At 37.2% G+C, this 12,846-nt stretch overlaps 1 protein-coding gene across 4 annotated transcripts in view; it reads right to left on the reverse strand.

The window, feature by feature from the left end:
- LOC101743969 (methylcytosine dioxygenase TET) overlaps positions 1-12,846 on the reverse strand; it is a 158,666-nt gene that overhangs the window by 78,137 nt on the left and 67,683 nt on the right. For 2 of the 4 annotated variants that reach the window (XM_038019059.2, XM_021347027.3), the window contains exon 4: positions 5,643-5,729. The exons of the other annotated variants lie outside the window; for them this stretch is intronic. In XM_038019059.2, coding sequence (XP_037874987.1) covers positions 5,643-5,729 — 87 coding nt within the window. The remainder of the gene's footprint in view (positions 1-5,642; positions 5,730-12,846) is intronic. 4 annotated transcript variants of the gene reach the window in all.

Consider the following 12,846-nt stretch of genomic DNA (forward strand, 5'->3'; position numbering starts at 1 on the left):
CTTATTCCCGGGATTATTATTACACATATGTTTAACGAATGTTCGTCATTATCACTAACCTGGCGGCCAATATCTCAGTTAAGTTCTGATAACTGTATACCCTAACTTCAACTTTCAACCCACCAATGAAAATACAAAATGTACTTTACTGGTGGTAGGACCTCTTGTGAGTCCGCGCGGGTAGGTACCACCGCCCTGCCTATTTCTGCCGTGAAGCAGTAATGCGTTTCGGTTTGAAGGGTGGGGCAGCCGTTGTAACTATACTTCTTGAGACCTTAGAACTTATATCTCAAGGTGGGTGGCGCATTTACGTCGTAGATGTATATGGGCTCCAGTAACCACCTAACACCAGGTGGGCTGTGAGCTCGTCCACACATATAGCAATAAAAAAAAAAACTTACAATAAAACGTGGAAATTCACAAAACGGAGCTTTGCCGATAAAGCTACGTGACGTGAACGTGTATAACATTAAAGCGACCTTGTTGGGCGTACCAATTAATTTACAATTCCACTGAGTTGTGAATGAACAGGTAACTCGACGCCCCGAGCGGAAAAATCTGTGAAAACCACCCGCGACCGGGTCACGACCTAACGATCAGTGTGCCGTACATTGCGTGCTTAGTTCTCGTGCATTGCTACAATGTTTATGCGACACGAAGTTTTGCATCTTTGGACAACGTAAGCTTCTTACGCATAGGCTATTTTGAATTGTCCATCATCTACTTGTACATAATCCTGTCTGTTTTTGTCACAAAGCTGTCATACGTTCTGTACGAGACGTTATACTACGAAATGAGACTTAAGATCTCATGGTGACATTAATGTCTACTGGGTCCGTTAATCAATTAACCTCAGTATGTTTAGTGAGAGTTTTTTAACGTTCTCGATAGCGTAAAAGTTAACTCAAATTTGTATGCAGTTGGAACAGCGCCCCTAGCGGCAAACGTGGACGAACGTTCAAACTTCATACAAATTTGAGTTAACTTTTACGCTATCGAGAACGTTAGAAAACTCGCAATAAGCACACCGGTGAGCAATGAGATAGCTCGCCCAGCAATAATATTATATGTGTAATAATAATCAACTAGAGATCCCGCAGTAGTCGAAATTCGACTATAATTAATTGGAATTGTAAGTTTGTACACTATTATGATTGTATTTTATACTTCTATAATCACCAAATTTCGCCAAGACTACACTATAAAAAATATTAACAAAGGCAAACAATATTTAATCTATTCTCAATTTGACAACAGACGCCAGGAACAAAAGTTTGACAATAAATAGTATGCATGCGTGTGTGCGTCAAATACATGGTATGTAGTGTGTGTAATGTTTTCTTTATTGATTTCATGTATCTTTCATGCATTTTTAAAAAAATATTAGCATTGTGCACATCTTCTCTATATTCTCTATAAGTGTGGAAAATTTCATACTCCTCCGTCCGCGCAATTTTCCTAAAAAGGGATACAAAGTTTTTGCTTCACGTATTAATATATAGATAGCCCTCGTCCTACCCCTTAATATTCTTGATGCAAAGTTAAAGTGCACAGCAACAACTTTGAATTTTCTCTCTTATTTTACTAATTTACCCTAACTCGCTTTTTGACCACTTGACTTCATCAATCATTTATGATTATGCTGTATTATCGGAGCTACTAAGTTTCGCCTTCCCACTTAGGTTTTACAAAACTATTTTATTAACTATTTAAATGTCAATTCTAGTATAATTCTTTACTTTATTACGATCGCTTTTGTAATGCTGTATAGCTCATAAAATATATACATTAGAGTTTTGTGTAAATAACACAATTCACGACTAATAGGTGTGCGAGATATTTCTTTACATTACCACATAACATCAACATAACAATCTACTATCACATAAAAATCTATTAGATACATTTAGTATTATGCATTAAAAAAATGTGTGGTGTCGTGGGACACCGGATAGGAACGAAGTTCCTTATTATAAAAAAAAAGTAAGTTCTATTCGAGGTATAAAGAAAATAAAACTGGAGGTTTCGCAACAACCCACGATCATTCGGTAACGTGTGAACTTATTGTGGTACACTTCATTCACGGTTGTTTGCATAAGAGTTAGTGTACTGCGCCAACGAACGCTCTGAGATCGTGGTCAATGAATGATTAAAAATATGTTATTATATTTTTTGTACGTTATTACATAGTTAAGTCGTACACTGTGTGCATTACTAATAAAAACCTTACGTTACGGACTTTTTTTTCCGGTTAGGGTACCCCTCCGCATCGTCCCATAAGGACCTTCGTTCCAAAAAAAACAATGCGCAAGTGTCAAGCGCGCAATGAACTAGCTACAATTAAACGCCGCCGGCTATTTGACAGGAAGCCGGTATTAATCTCGGCGGACTGTATCCACTATTTCGGGTGGTTGGTTGTGCCCGTGAACTCGGCGTTTACACTTTATTTCTATATTTGGACAGTTCGGCCCGAAAGCGAGAGTGACCCCGTTTTTGTACGCGTTTGATTTACGCTCGTTGCGTAATCAGGTTTGACCTTTTGACCTGTGACACCGGGTGCCTGTGAAACCTTCATGAACTAAACATAGCTTAGTCTCGATGATAACTGTATTACACCCGCATTTTAGTATGAGTTTAACGAAAAATTAATTAAGCTTTTGTAAGTTAAGCGGAGTCAACGCAGCATCAATCGCGTTTGAGTGGCAACCACTTGGCAGGAGAAGACCTGGTCGCCCTGTACACACTTGGCGACGCACCGTGGAGAGTGAGATGAGGACTGCCAACGTGACCTGGAGTGATGTCAAGGAGCAAGCGCAAGACAGGGTAAAGTGGAGACAACTTGTGAGGGCCCTATGTACCAGCGGGGTACCCTAGGACTACAACAACAATACAACAAGCTTAAAAAATATTGTCTAAACAAAACGCTGCCTTAAAATAATTGAATCTTTCTAATACATCTCTTCGTTCCACACTAGCGGCATCCTGAGGTTGTTCAGTTTTCAAAATCAACGCACACATTCCTAGGAAAATCTTTCAGTGAAATTGAGTGTACCAACTGTTCAAATATGTCAACTCATCTACAACCAGAGATGCAATGTTACGTATGTCATTAGCACTGTTAATGCACCGCGAAATGGTTGTCAACCTTAATCGCTCAGTTGGTCTAGTAGACAAGGAAATCATCAGGCATACGTTAGATTTACGCTCGAAATCAATATTTACTTAAAGATTCAACATTGGCAGTGTTATAACCTCGTATGTGTCGTTCCTATATTCCACAGCACAGAAAGAATCACGTTTTTAAACTAGATCTTAAAGAATAGCCTTACTTATTTTTTTTTGCCACCAACTAACTTTTAATTCAGAATAAACTTTCACCAGTAAAACAATCTCATTGTCAGAACTCTGTTTGTTTTTGCAAAATTTGGGGGTAGTTTTTATTCCTTAAATTACTATTCAGTCAAAAAATGTATGTAAAGAGCTTGTATATTAAGATTTATAGTTTTTTTTTATTGCCCTAGTAGGCAGACGAGCATACGGCCCACCTGATGGTGACCATAGCCCATGGACTTCAGCAATGCCAGGGGCGGAGCCAAGCCGCTGCCTACCGTTAAGTACTCTGCACAAGCCTCGTTTGAAGAAGGATATGTCATAGCTTTCGAGAAACACCGTGGAGGGAAGCTCATTCCAAAGCCGGATGGTACGTGCCAAAAAAGACCTCTGGAAACGCACTGTGGATGAACGCAGTGGCTTCAGGTAGTATGGATGAACTCTACTCCGGTGGCGGCCGCTGCGATGGTGTAAACGAGAGGATGGTATCATCTCAAACAATTTCTCAGAGCACTTCTCAGTATTTTAGAAAAGTTAATTGGCAATACGCGAAATGGCGGTATTTACAGCGCGATTTTGCAAGCAAATTACACTTTACTTACTAAGTTTAATTGTTTATACAGCTATCTATAATCTTAAGTATATTATTACAATGCTAGTAATACGATCGTATTTTATTTTTGTTTATACTTAAAACTTATAATAGGCAAGTAAACCCATATCTCGAAGGTTAACTCTCTAACAAGGATATGGGTTCCCGAAAAATCTGCGCCGTGCTGCAATCAAGGCTACATTACTACATTATAAACATTAAATTACTAAGCAATAAAGAAAATCGCGGTCATCGTTCTTTTCGAACCCGTCGCTTGCGAGGAAGGGCTCGGTGAGTAAATTAACACACAGACAAAGCCCACTGAGTTTCTCGCTCAGTGTGTCGCGTTTCCGATCCAATGGTAGATTCTGCGAAGTACTGTTTTTGCTAGGGATATCTTAGCAACGCCGTTAGGCTAGAGCCCCGTGAACTCACCTACACACTAGGGTAACGTTGATATAGCCTCACAAGGCTATCAGCATAAATAGGAAAATAAAAGAGAAATAAGGGCACACATGATGCAGCCGGTACATATCTGAAGCATTTTTGTTACCACCTACCTACCTACCTACCTATAACCTAAGTGTTAGGTTACGCTGACATAGCCTCTCAACGCATAGGTAGGAAAAAAAAACAAAGAAAAAAGATGTAAAGCTTTCCTTCCTTAAGAACGGTTACCTGGTAGATAACTCAATTGTTGAGTTCGCCATTTTTTATATCTTATCGCAATTACTGTGTTATATTAACTGTGTGTACAAATAAAGAATAAATAATAATAAAGATAATTCGATCAATGTAGTATTTTACAATTCTCCTATCGGCGCCGGTCACGTACGTATTAGTCTAGTTGTTTAAGCTGGCCGTCGTCTGTAATCGATATTCGATTATTCTAATGTTTACTTTTATACTTTTCATTAGGCATCGTTCTTATGAGAAAAAAATTCGAAGAAAAAGTGTTTCAAAATTCGATTACAATTTTTTCGAGTTCCTCTTCGAGTAGGGCATGAAAAAGGTCTTTGCTATTTCGACTGAAATGGCGTATGTGTAAATCATTATCAATGTTCCGTATTTACTTGTTTCCTCTACCGAAACAGGATCAATTTTTTTTTTTAAAGAAATGGTCAGTAATGAATTGATTAATCAAAAAAATTTTTTATCAGATAATATCTGTTAGCTGGATGTCTTAAATCGGACCGAATCAATGAACAATTTTGGTAAACATTCACTATGATTGGTTCATAGTTGGTGTTTAAATGGTCCATGCCAGCGAAAATGCTCTTAACTTCTTTTAGTCTATCTCGCTTACATCTACGCGATTAAATGTGTATTCACGACTATTTAATTTTAATTATGAAATTCATGCATTTCCATTCTAGTTATGTCATGGGCGATTGGTTTAGTCTGTAATTGTTCTGCCAACTTGAGAACAATAAAAGGGAACGTGAGGCTAATATGAGATACGAGCAGGAATAAATTTTTAAAAATAAATAAACATATACGAATTATAATAAATTGATCAACAAATATCTGAGAGTACAATATTCCATGATAAAATAACTGCATTCTCTGAAAGTGAAGATTAATGGTAGTAATAAAGTTTAATAAATGTTATTTGTTAAAGATGTGTAGCTAGTTACTAGATTAGTCACCACTAAGGATTCACATGACATAAAGAAATAAAAAAGAAATGAAAAATAAGGAAATGGGTTTATGTACTTACTGGAGTGGCCGTTGCGCGCCCTCTACCGCGACCTCGACGAGACTCGCTCTTCACGGTCTGCAATGTTCCGTCCGGCGCCAAAATAAGCTATAACAACACAGACACACCACAGACTTAACATAAAGCAAAAATAAAGTAAGTAAAAAAACAAAGGAGAACGTTAACACAAAAAGGAAAAATGAATAGACAAACATGCAATGGATGGGTTAAGTGGCGACTTATTAGCGGTATTAGTGGTCGAAGTATTGTTTTTAGTATGACGATGAAAGTTAAATAGTTAAAATATTAATAAATTCTGTTAAATTTGTTTCTATTTGAAATACTATGTATATTAAGTAATTTGAAATGTTTTTTTGTTAAACCGCCATCTGTGAACTCAAAACTAAACTAATATGAAATGGCTAGGATTCACGAAGTTCTTCTACTTGACAGCAGATGTCGCGCCGAGCAAAAGTTCCTCGTGTGTTACAGAGATGGCGCAGTGACGACGATTTATTTTTTAAGCATCTAATTCAAAAATATTCTAATTTTGATTTTGGTTTCTAAGCCGTGTTTTATCAATTTTACTAAATACTCACAAATTACAGCTATTTTCGTGGACATTTTTCATTTTAGTGTATTATGATTGTTTAACGTTTGGAAGCCATCGTTGAAAATCGAGCCTTGGAAATTAAAATGGCGAATTCTGTACAAAACAAATTACTTTCAAGTTTTAGAACAACAGCTGTCACTGATTGGTAGAATTTTTTTCATACGTAATAATTAAAACAGCGAGCTGTTGTATGATGTACCAACGAATAAATAAACAGTTTCTGTTACTAAGCACATGGCGGCGACTCGCACCTGGCGTTTTAGTTCGTTACTCCTGTTTTTGTGTTATTAGAATGCGAACAGCATTTGTTATAGCTCGGTCTCTTTCTGACCTAAGGCCGTCTCGCTTACTCGTCGTCTATTCACATTCAAATTTTTAAGGATTTCTAATTATCCTGAACAGGTTAAAGGATCATTTTGATTAAGTATTATGAATAAATAGTGTGAGAAACATCTGCTTCTAACTGGTTTCAGTTAGTATACATTAAAACGATTACTATTCATCAATTTGTTGAAGTTTAAAAATAAAACTCACATTTACAAACGACTGGAATTATTGTTGTACACGTATTAAAATAATTACAGACGCGTAACTGTTCTTTTATAATTTAAATAAGTAGTTCAACTTCGAATTATGTTATACTGATGTAAAGATAAGACACGTGGAACATTTCCTTATTTCAAAATTCAAAGTAGAATTAGGTCATAACGGCTTTTTAAATTAAAATAGTTATTATTCATTATAACAGCTATGCGATAGTACTATGTGTACTTACTACGCGTATTAATCGTCATTGGACATCACTCTAATGTTATTTTAGACGGTATTTGTAAAATTTATGTCATAAGAAGACCTTATCGTGGATAGGTAAATATCAATTTTATTTAACATCGTTGTCAACATTAAATTGATATAGAATATAAGTATAAATTTAAAATAATACAACATAAAACTAAAACTAAATGTATTTAAGACAACGTTATGACATGGCACGCCTTTTCACTCGTGTTAAATTTGTAAATCCGAAATAATGAAATATGTATTTTCTACGTATTTATACGTATTTATTACGTAAAGAGTTGCGTTCAAAAGCTGTAAGTTTTGTGGGTACGTAAACTCACAAATCCGCGAACACTGACGTATTTATTAAAGCATATTCATTCTGTGTTGTCCGAGCTATGTACTATAATAAAACGTATCCAGGTTATAAACGTTCTATGCGCGAAACTCAATCTAAATCGGTTTTGGCGTTTTTGCATCATCAATTAACAAAAACAAGTCGTCGCGTAGCCTAAAGGATAAGACGTCCGGTGCATTCGTATCTAGCAATGCACCAGTGTTCGAATCCCGCAGGCGGGTACCAATTTTTCTAATGAAATACGTACTTAACAAATGTTCTCGATTGACTTCCACGGTGAAGGAATAACATCGTATAATAAAAATCCAACCCGCAATATTATAATTTACGTAATTACTGGTGATAGGACCTCTTGTGAGTCCGCACGGGTAGGTACTCCCACCCTGCTTATTTCTGCCGTGAAGCAATAATACGTTTCGGTTTGAAGGGTGGGGCAGCCGTTGTAACTATACTGAGACCTTAGAACTTATATCTCAAGGTGGGTGGTGCATTACGTCATAGATGCCTAAGGGCTCCAGTAACTACTTAACACCAGATGTGCTGTGAGCTCGTCCAACCATCTAAGCAATAATAATAAAAACAATAATTATATTAGTATAGATACAATGTCATTTTTGACCTATTTTACTGCTCTATAATTATATTATTAGTATCCTCAAAACAGCGTGGTTTAAATTTTGTAGTGATTCTACTCGAGCGTGCGTATTGTAGCGCGTGGGCGACAATGAGCGTGGGCTGACTTAGGGTAGGTCGGGTTTGTCACGCAATTCCCTGATTATTTCATTGATACCTGCTCTTACCACTTCATTGTTAAACAAATTTAGCTAAGAGACGCGCTGTGGATGTTATTTGGCGGGATGACGCTCACGAGTCAAACAAATGTACTACTACTTATTTATTTATTTATTTACTTAATAGAATCGTGATTTGTTTTTATCGTGAATTGTTTGTTGTTCGGTTTGATTGAAACAAAATACTTCATACATATTTTTCTCCTCACGAAAGTACAGGAGTCGAGTCAATTAATACTTCTACAACGCCAAACGCTATGACGGGCGGATGTTTAGCTTGAAAAGCATGATGGATGAAAATGGCAGTTATTTAAAATTGGTTAGCGGCAGGTGCCGCCCGCGTTGCACAGATAATAAAAGCCGCAAGATAATCTCGAACGTTAATCTGTACAGTAAAATAACGAGGTTAATTGGAATGTACGTTGTTTCGGGCCGCAAAAACGAACATTTGTAAATGATCAGACAATGGATTAAGTTTATTGCTACTCGACAACAGATGGCGCAAAGCTGTTATTCAAAAAAAGAAATCCTTTGTAATGTAAATGATTCGACTTGTTATCTAACGTTGTAAGTGAAATTGCATGTTTAATTTAAACTAGAGTGGCATAATGGTTTTTTTTTTAATTTGCTAAATCACTTAAGTCGGTGGTATGGGCGATTCTGTAATTATACACAACATTACCCTCAGAAATATGTGCCCTGCAAACAAATCCAACCCTTTTAAATATCTCCATACACTTGTTACTTTTTATTCACTATTTAGATCTCTAGGCAACTTTCCAGAGACATTGCTATAAAATCACCAGTGACCCGCTTCGGTTTCACTGGCTTTATTTAATAAAAACAAAACTATCGAACTTAGACAAAACGAACTGAGCGTAATCAACTGAACCAAATTAAAAAGATTTGATCACGTGTAAAATTAGTTCGTGACCAAGATAATTTATTGGCAAAGTTGCGTCGTTGCCTCGACGGAGACGCCTCGTCCTGTACGTATTGCTGTTTTTGTAATAACACCGGTTTGTCTCTCGAGTGAGTTTTGCACGACTATTGTTTAGAAGTCGAAGCTATAGCTGCTTCAACTTTTCTACTAAATTATTCAAAACTACAGTGACGAACTTATCTATATTCTATACTAATATTAAAAAGCGGAAAGATTTGTTTGTTTGTTTATATTGAATAGGCTCCGAAACTATTGAATCGATTTGAAAAATTCTTTCACTGTTTGGAAGCTACACTGCTCCCGAGTGACATAGGCTATAAAGCTTTTTTGAAAAAAAAAAAAAAAATGGGATCTTAACTAAAACTTCAATAATGTAACTCAAGGTGTAAAAAAAAAACCTAAAATATTCTTTACATCGCGTGCCCTGCGAAAACTATTGATGACAGAATAAAATAATGTGCTACAACTTTGTAGAACGCATTATTGTTTACAAAAAGTGTCCCGACAGCATATATCTAACTATTATAGTTACGCCGCAATAAGTGTTCTTTTATTTTAAAAAATAAAACGTCAAATATCGTTGAAATGTTTGTTAAGGACCCGAGCGGAGCCGGAGCGGGCCGCTAGTAGTTTATATAAGCACAATAATTGGATATTAAAATTAACGTTTGAAGCGGTTTCCTCGTGAATCGGTCATGTTTTTCCTAGACGTAACTGAGAATTACAGTTTTATAGCGATCGATTTTTCTCAAGGTTACAGGTGTTCAGTTCGGCACGTGGGGGTCGCAAGGGGAGACCGTCTGATAGGGTGCAATAGGCCGGAACCAATCATATTATTTGAATATTGGATGTTCGCATCACTTGAGGGCAAATATGTAGTAAATAATATGTGGGGGCCTATGGAGTTGATCTTCAAGATGTTTTGAATATTGATTTTTTTTTGGAAATTGTTAGCGATTTGTCGTTCTCAGCTCTGTTTAATCTTTCAGTTGGTTTTTACTGCAGACTTAGAGAGCGTTCAGAAAAGACAGATTCTAGTATATTCCTAACACAGAAAAGAGTCTTTAAAGATCAAGAATGTGCACAACCTGAAACTGTTGTTAATAAAATGCGAAATTAAAGCAAAATCATTACTAATGAGGAGGTAATAAATAAATTATCTGTACTGTTCCTTTTGCTGTTGGCGGCTGTTTGCATGAGTGTACCAGGCTCATCACAAACCGGGAGGAGTGGAGATTGCTCGTGAGGCGCATAGCATCTGCCCACAACAATGATGCTGGATGACGACCACGACCGCTCTGACAAGAGTGATACGACATACGACTGGTCCTTGCACTGGTAATTAATTAAAATCGTTCACAGCGCTACATGCCTCTTTCGCTCATTTACCACATCCTTACACACTTACAATAAGTTAGTTTTTTTTTCTACACTAGAAATTCCCCAGAAATCTTATATATGGCAAAACAACGGTTGCCAGGTCAGCTAGTATTAGTATAGATTATTGTTTAGAAAGACTCGATCCACAATACGAATGGAATAATTTGGTCTCGTTAAACGCGACGTGGAGCGTCATCGGGTGCGTCGCCGGCCGCTAATACGAATTTCGTCCGACAATTCAATTTGTGTCCAATCAAATCGGCCCGGCTCACAGTGTCGGCTCCGCGATTGGCCATTGTTTAATGTCGGCGAGGACGCGGTCGGATTTTTTTATCCTGTCGCCGACGGAAGCTCAATTTAGTGCAATCACAGCGCTGTGACGCGGGACGCACACTGGTTGCACGATTCGTGGCGATAGTGGCGCCACAGTGTCGAGTAGCCGAAGCTAATGAAGGATTTTCGATTTAGTTCTGTTTCTAAAACTCTTGTCTATTGGTTTTATATGACGTAATATTCCTGTCGCTATGAAACGTAATGTTTGTGCAAATTAGATGAGTTTAATCAAAATTAAACTTTTGTTCATGGTACATAATTAAATTCTAGATAAATTATTGTGTATATATGAACAAGTGAATTATCACTTGTTCATATATTTGGTAGCATAGATGGTTATAAGAGTAATCAATTTTTTTACTATTATTTTCATGGGTAGACGAGTTCAAGGCCCACCTAGTGTTAAGTTTAACTGAGCCCCTAGATATCTATCTACAAGGTAAATTCCGCCATCTCCTTGAGGAGACACGAGTTCTAAGTCTCAGTTTAACAGTACAACGGCTGCCGCAACCTTCAAACCGAAGTGCGTTACCGCTTCATGGCAGAAATAGGCAGCGTGGTGGTACCTACCTACCCGTGCGGACTCACAAGACGTCCCACCACCAGTAATTACGCAAATTATAATTTGGTTTTTATTACACGACGTTGTTCCTTCACCGTGGAAGTCAATCGTGAACATATTTTGTTAAGTACTTATTACATTAGAAAAATTAGTACCTGCCGGAGGGATTTGACCATAGGTACAGTCACAGATACGAATGTACCGGGCGTCTTATCCTTCAGGTCACGATGATTTCAGATCAAATTTGAATTTCTTTAAACCGCGCACGCAACCTTCTTTCGTTTATTGAAATATTGACGACGTATTTAAATTCGGAATACAAAGACTCATGAATGTCTTTATAATATCATCACACCAATAAACTTTGCTTAGTGAGGAGCGTGCGACAAATATAATTCAGTGTAACAAAAACATATTTCAGACCACCGAAGTAGATGTCACGTTTTCGAGACTTCACAAGAAAAGAACCGTAAAACGGAACGCACAAAGAACTGTCAAAATGTTTGAAATTTAAATACGGAATTCGCGCGTTCCTCGTTTGATTGGCGGCTGAATCACGCACGCACATGATGCGTTGTGTCCAATCCCGAAATGTGCGTCATCGCTTTAATGATATCGGAGGTTTTACGTAAAATTTTACTCATTAAATCGTAGTGAATTTAGTATTATATATACAGTAAAAAAAACGACTTATTCGCGGTTCTTTCATTCTAGTTTTCACTATTGGCGGATTATAAATATTCGCGGCTTATGATTTCTTTATCGCAATTTTTTTTTTTTTATTGCTTACATGGCTGGACGAGCTCACAGCCCACATGGTGTTAAGTGACATAGACATCTATAACGTAAATTCGCCACCCACCTTGAGATGTAAGTTCTAAGGTCTCAAGTATAGGTGGTGGTACCTACCCGCGCGGACTCACAAGAGGTCCTACCACTAGTAATTACGCAAATTATAATTTTTATTTGCTCAAAATGCTTTCAGATTATGTGACAGCCATTGTCCTTATGTATACGTTTTAGATTAATAGACGCAACGACTTATCAGCCATAGAGACAACAGACAAATGAAAGTTCATTGTTTACTGTATACAAACAGTATATATACGCTTTCCACACACGGCCAAGGTCCAGAACTGACCTCGGTTAAACTGTCACATGGTTTATCCTCGTGGGTCCTCGCCCTCTAAGGGTCCAGGCTACGACCTTTATCGTTTACGAGTGCGCTATTCCCGACCCATGTAAAACAGTTTTTCGAGTAAGCCCAAACAACGATTGCGGGAGAATTTTTGGACGTTTTCCTTTCCACAAGAATTCATATATTACTAGAGGTCCCGCAGTAGTCGAAATTCGACTATAATTAATTGGAATTGTAAGTTTGTACAATATTATGATTGTATTTTATATTTCTATAATCACAAATTTCGCCAAGACTACATTATAAAAAATATTAACAAAGACATAC

The sequence above is a fragment of the Bombyx mori genome, chromosome 22, assembly GCF_030269925.1.
Source record: "Bombyx mori chromosome 22, ASM3026992v2".
Classification (NCBI taxonomy): Eukaryota; Metazoa; Arthropoda; class Insecta; order Lepidoptera; family Bombycidae; genus Bombyx; species Bombyx mori.